This window comes from Plasmodium reichenowi, chromosome 2 (assembly GCF_001601855.1).
Source record: "Plasmodium reichenowi strain SY57 chromosome 2, whole genome shotgun sequence".
In the NCBI taxonomy this organism is placed as follows: domain Eukaryota; phylum Apicomplexa; class Aconoidasida; order Haemosporida; family Plasmodiidae; genus Plasmodium; species Plasmodium reichenowi.
In genome coordinates this window covers 397050-404500 of record NC_033647.1, presented here as the reverse complement: position 1 = coordinate 404500, position 7451 = coordinate 397050, and the positions used below count along the sequence as shown (strand labels likewise).

Genomic DNA, 7451 nt, shown 5'->3' with positions numbered 1-7451 from the left:
TAAAAAATTTAAATCTATAATTTAATAAATAAAAAAAAAAAAAAAAAAATTTTTAAATATAAAAATATTTTTATTTTTATTTATATATATATATATATTTATTTTTTTTTTTTTTTTTTTTTTTTTTTTTTTTACCTCGTGAAGCCTCGGATACCTTCATATATTTTCTAGACTTATAGGGAACGTTACTAGAACACTTGAAAACATTTACGTCCCTATATTTTTCATAAGAAAACAAGTTAATAAACATGACAGGCTTTAACAAACGACTAAGCAACAACAACAACCCTCTTGATAACATATGTAATGAATTATTATAACATTTTAAATTTTTTAAAAATACAATATCAAAATTTTTATTTGTTAAATACTCAAATGCAAAGGTTCCACTTTTATTTCTCTCTGCTTCTAATAATTTTTGTTTGGATGAATTTTTTTGATAGGCATTATATAAATTAGAATATGCTGCATCATTTAATAATATATTTTCATTATCTATAACATTATCATTTTTATTTTTATAATCTCCATTTTTATTATTTCCTCCATTTTTTGTTAATTCATTTTCTAAATCATCAATAATATTATCATTAAATAAATGGTTTATTCCTTTAACCTTTCTGGTTTTTATTTCTAATTCCATAGCTTTTTGTAGCTTTCCTTGTTTTATTATATAATCTGCACTCTTATCTACAAATCCAAATTTAAATGGTGTTCTTTTATATATCTTATTTAGCACATCATAATCTACATTATTATTATTATTATTATTATAATTATTCCAGTCTTTTTTTATATAAGAATTTTCAAACATATTTTGTTCATCTTCATTTTGGCTTAACAATTCATCATCATTATTATTATTATTATTCATATCATTTTTCTTAAAGTTTTGTAAAAATAATTTTTTCCGATCGTGTCCTGCACTAGATCCTGCAATATTCATAGACATTCTTGGAATACCATAACTATTATAATAATTTGTATTATCCATATTATGAATTGCATCCATATTTTGTTTTCTCTTATCATCATTCAACTTATTCTTTATATCCCTCTGATTAGAACTCTGAATATTACTAAAACACATTATTTCATATTTATACACATGGTTTAATAAAATGCTCCATATAATAAATAAAAATTCTTCTGTTGAAGATATTTCAATTATTTGATTTATAAAATATTCATATATTTCTTCATACTCATTTTTTTCTTTTATTAAACTAGTAGGAGAAGGGGGGATATCGATAGGTATACCACCTGATACAGAATTAATCAACTGCTTTGATATTATATTATTCTTGTCATTATTTATTTTCATAAACATATTTTGTTTTATGCTTTTATAAAAATCTTCTTGATTTTTCTTACCATATTCCTTTATTTTTATTTCTTTTAAAACCACACTTTCTATATTTCGATTTTCATAAGATATCTTATATGGTAAGTAATTATTTATCATCTTTTCTATTTTCTGTGTCCTTGTATTCTTACTTATATAATATATATGCTTCTTTGTTATAATCATCAAATCATAATATTCCTGATATTCACTCACTGTATTTTCATATAAATAAAAGGGAGGTATACTCTCCATCTTATCTCGAACTTCACCCATATTCATAAAATTTCGCTCGTCATAAAGATTACCTGACGGTTTGCTATTATAACCTGAATTGTACAGGTTATTTTGACTATCCACATGCATCATATTGGGAATATTCATATTGGGTATATGCATATTGGGAATATTCATATTGTTAACATTCATATTGTTAACATTCATATTGGGAATATTCATATTGCTAACATTCATATTGTTAACATTCATATTGGGAATACTCATTGTGGACATACTATTAGGCATCATATTTGTACTCGTCAAATTATTACCCAAGGTTGTTCTCAAATTTGGTTCACTTCTTACCTGACTGTTCAGGTGAAATCGATTTTTTTCATTTCTGGCAATGATATTGGATATATTATCTTGTTTCATTTTATTAACATAAAAATCTTTAAGAATATTATCATTTTCAGTTTGTTCGAAGAATTCATGAAAATAGTAATTTTTTTTTTTATAAATAACCCCAATAATTTCTTCATTAATATAATATTCGTTTATTTGCTTAAAAATAAATTTGTTTTTATTTGAGCTTGACATTTGTTTAATGTTTCCAATATCGTCTGCACATGTTAATAATTTTAATTTATAGCACACCTTTTCTTCTTCGCTTTCGTTATCTTGCTCAAAATTAGGATTATTATAATTATTATTATAATCACTAGCATTATCACTAATATCTTCATAACTGTCTTCTTGATCCTCCTCTTGGTAAGTATTTCTTTCTTCATCATCATTTAAATTTTTATCACTTGAATGTTTTTTTTTTTTTCTTCTTCTTCTTCCTTCTTCTTCTTCATCTTCTTCATCTTCATCATCTTCATCATCATCATCTTCATCATCATCATCTTCTCCTCTTTTTCTTATTTTTCCTTTTTTCTGTTTACTCGTCATTTTATATGTTTCATTTCCCTGGGTGTTTTTATCTACACGTCTACTAGTATCCCTCCTAAGAACTGTCGAACGTCGTTTGTGGGCATGCGTTTTTCTTATTTTTTGGCTGTCCATTTTATCCTTATTAAAAAAGAAGAATGTTTTTTTTTTTGCTTGTGCATCATCCTTATGCACCACGCCTTTGTTAGGTTCTTTTTTTTTTATGTTTTTTTTCTTTAATATGATATATAGATTTTTTAAATGGTGTGTAAAAATAACGTCCGACTTCTTGTCATTAATTTTGAGACCCTTCTTATGAGGGTAGTTTTGAAAATCTTTTAAAATAAGCTTATAATTATTAGTATCCATATTTTTTACGAGTGACAAGTAATATATGTTAAAATTATTATCAACCATTTTTAAGAAGATATTATTTCTTTCATGTATATGGTTTATGTGTATATCGATAATATTTAATTTATGAAATGTTGTGGGGTCTATATTATTATGAGCGAATCCGAATTTATTATTAGTGTTGGTGTTCATGTTATGCATATTGACTATATTATGCATATTATGCATGTTGACCATATTATGCATATTATGCATATTATTCATATTAACCATATTATTCACATTATTCATATTAACCATATTATTCATATTAACCATATTATTCATATTATTCACATTATTCATATTATTCATACTATTCATATTATTCATGTTTGGTGTATTAAAATACAAGTCATTATTCATATTATACATATCATTATACAAAATGTTCATATCGTCAATAAAATAAATATTGTTCAACTCTTTTATTAGATCACCTTTCGTAAATATAATAGTTTCTGATAAATAATTTTTCTTTTTATTATTAATATCAGCCCTATTGGTCAACAATTTTACATATAAATCACTATTTTCATATAATACATATAGAATGGATCTTTCATTATCTATAATTATTTTTTTGACTTTATTTTTAAAGAAAGAAAAATATTTAATAAAATAAGTACTTATAATTTTTTTTAAATAAAATTTTATGGGATAATCATGTAAATCATCACAATAAATATTTTTATTATATTCATCAATAAATGATTTATTATCCATATATTCTGGATACGTATTAGAAATATTATACGAGTTAATTGAGCTCTTCCCATTATCATCATAATTAAAGGAGCTGTTGTTATCATCATTTCCTATATTTTCTATCATATAATTTCTCGATTGATGAAAAATTTTTTCATTAACTACATTAATTAAAGAAGACATAGAATTAACTATAATATTTTTAAATATATTTAATGGTTCAAATAAATTTTTTTTCTCATATATAAATTCATAAACATTTCCATCATTAACAACTAAAAATATTCTCTCACTTTTTTCATGGGAACGAATATATTCAAACTTCATTTTAGAATCTTTAGGTACTTTAAATAATAAGAATAAATAAATATTAAAATAAAAAGGATATATATTTTGATAAATCAACTTTTCATTTTCAGATATATTATAATCTTCTTCACAATTAAAATACAAATGGATATTAAAAAAATAAAATGAATTTTCTGTTATAACCATAAGATAATAATTTTTAACAGAATTATAAAAACTTTCTAAAGGAAAAAAATTATTTAAATATACAACATCTATACATTCAAGATATCCATCTATAATAATAGATAACATTTTACTATTAATATTGTTAAGGTTATATAAATGAAGATAATGTACTTCATTCTTTTTTTCATAAAACCATAACACATGTATTTTATCTAAAATACCTTTTTTTGTATAATCTATTTCATCATAATAAAGTTTTTGATTAATCAAATCGTTTTCATCATTATGAAAATGGTACATATGTTTTATATCATTAACATTATTTATGTTCCTTAATTTATTTGTATTATATATATTATCCATATCAATGAAATATTGGTTTTGTCTTTTATTTTTGTTTTGTATTTTGTTTATATTTTCGTTTAATATTTTTTCTTTTTCCTCCTTTTCTTTTAATTTGTGTATTTGTTTTTTCCTTTCGATACCTTCGCGTGATGATAAGATTAAATATAAATGAATATTTCTACAATGAATATTATATAAAATATCCTTATTTTTATTATTACTTTTAATATAATTAATTTTATATATATTATTATAATATAACATATTTTTTCTATTACTAGTATGTATATGTTTTTCATCATTTAAAACCACTTTACAAATTCGTAAATATAAATTAAAATCGCATAATAAATTTAATTGACCTTTTTTATTAATATTCTCAGAATGTTCTTTCTTTTTTACATCTTCATAATTTTCAATTAATGTATTTAATGCATCGTCAAATAATTCAGAAAATTTTTTTTTTATATCTAATTTATCTCCTTTCATATTATTACCATCATGATCATGATGATGTCGATCATCATCATCATCATCATCATCATTATTATTATCACCATCTTGTAAATCGAAGATACATAATAATGAGTTTTCTATAACATTTAATTTTTTTTCTACATTATTTAAATGATCACCTGATTTTATCTCAGATAAAATAATTTTATATTTATCATAAATATTATTTATATTTATTAATTTCCTATTTTCAAGATTGTTATAAAAAGAATTTTTATTAAATTTTTTTATTCCATCAGGATAATCTTCTTGTACCACATGACTGAGTATAGTACTACCGTTTTGTGATAAAAGTATATTATTATTATTATTATTATTACTATCTTTTGGATGGATCATTTTGTTCAAATTTTTTTGTTTTTCATTATCTACATAATCATATTCTTTTATTTTCTCTTTAAAATATCCTGAATGACATTTATCATCTATGTTTATAAAATTATCTTTATCATTATAAACATCTATATTTTCATTATTTTTTATATTCAACATATTTTTCATAACTTGTTGATTTTTTTTTATATCTATTTCTTTTTTTTTTCCTTTGGAATTTCTATCCATAAAAAAATCTTTTTCATCATTTTTGTTTATATTTATATCATTATATAATATATTCATAAGGATTTCTTTTTTTTTATTTTTATGACGTTCTTGTGTATCTTCATTTAAATCTTCGGTGGTATTTTCTGGATAAGCACCTTCTCTACTTTCTTCATCTTCGTACGCATCTCTACTTCTATCCTTGTTTTTATTTAATATGTATGTATTACAAAAATCTTTAATATTATTTAAAAGGTTCGTTGATTGATTTCTATTACTCGAAGGATATTTTTCCGAGGAATATTTTTCAGACGAATATTTTTCCGAGGAATACCTTTCAGATGAATAATGTGGACTATCATCTTTATCATTATCATCTCTATAACTATCACTAGAATAACGTTTACCTTTCCTTTTATATTTCTTCATCTCTTCTTCATCATATCTATCATCCTTATTTTTGATATTTTTAAAATCCTCATTTTTGTTAAATAAAGAATCATCCATATTATTATCATCATTAAAAATGGACATATCACACATCATATCTTCATTATCTTTATTTGTATATATTTCTTCATTTAATATTTTATTTCTTTTTGCTGCTTCGAAAAAATTTTCATCGGAATAAGACGAATGTTCGTTTGATGAAGATCCATTTTGTTTATTTTTATTAAAATATTTTTTATTATAATTAATAGTATCACTATTTTTTTTTTTCTTTTTTTTTTTTTCCGATACATTTATGTTTTCTTTATATGTATCTCCTCCGTCCTTAAGACGATGGTCATCTTTTGTTTCTTTTTCTTTGTTTTCATCTTCTGAATCTCCTTTTTTTAATTTGAAAAATCCTTTAATTTTTTTTCTTCCTTCTTTCTGTTTTCTACCTTCTTCAGAATCTTCATAAACATTATCACTATGTTTTTTCTTATCAATATCTAGATCACTATTAATATTACTACGACTACTATCCTTATTATAATCATTTTCGAAATTATTTACTTCTCTTCTATCATCACTACTACTTTTTTCGCTTTCTAAATATTCCATATTATAACCACTTGGAAGTTTATATATATATATATATATATATAATTATTTATATATATAATTATTTATATATATATATTTATACAAAAAAGTTACAATAAAAAAGGATACATACAAAATGTATATATACATATAAATATTGTGTGTTATTATGTATGTTATATTATTACCTCCCCCCTCAAAAAAACAAAAAAAAAAAAAATATATATGTAAATATATATAATATGTTTTTTAAAAAGGGGATATAAACAAAATTATAAAAATATATAATCATATAAAGTATATATTTATATATGTAAAACAAAGAATAAATAAATAGATAAATATAAAACAATATATATATATATATATATATATATATATATATGTATATATATTTTAAAGAATTCTCATTCTTTATTATTACAATATGTTTCTTTTTTCTTTTTTTTATTTTTATTCATAAGAATAGAACTTTAGTTGTGTTCATATAAAAATATAAAACACTTTTGTTCAGTTAATCAATATAACTCCATAAAAAAAAAAAGAAAATTAAGGAAAATGTATTAAAAAGAAAAGAAAAAAAAATTATAAAAAATAAAACAAAAGATTTACTGTTATATCATTTTTATAATAATGTATATTTATACATATATATATATATTATATATATTTTTTTTTTTTTTTTTTTTTGAAATATATAAATAAATGGTATATTATATATATATATATAAGTATAATTTATTTCTCAGTAGTATAAAAAGCATTTCATTAAAAATAAAAATATATAAATATTTTTTTTTATGTAATAATAAGAACACCTCACAAGAAAATTATCACATATATATATATATAATATTATATTATATATATATTATATATATATATGCATTATATATATCTCTTTTTTTTTTTTTTTTTTAATATATAAGGACTACATAATAAT

The 7451-nt window shown here is 21.0% G+C and overlaps 1 protein-coding gene across 1 annotated transcript in view; it reads right to left on the bottom strand.

Moving 5' to 3' along the window:
* Positions 1-6526, bottom strand: part of PRSY57_0211400 (hypothetical protein) — a gene marked incomplete at both ends in the record, with an annotated part of 12394 nt that extends 5868 nt beyond the window's left edge. Inside the window, one exon of the mRNA XM_012905548.2 lies at positions 136-6526. Within this exon, the coding sequence (XP_012761002.2) occupies positions 136-6526 (6391 nt within the window). The remainder of the gene's footprint in view (positions 1-135) is intronic.
* Between the last annotated feature and the right edge of the window lie 925 nt (positions 6527-7451).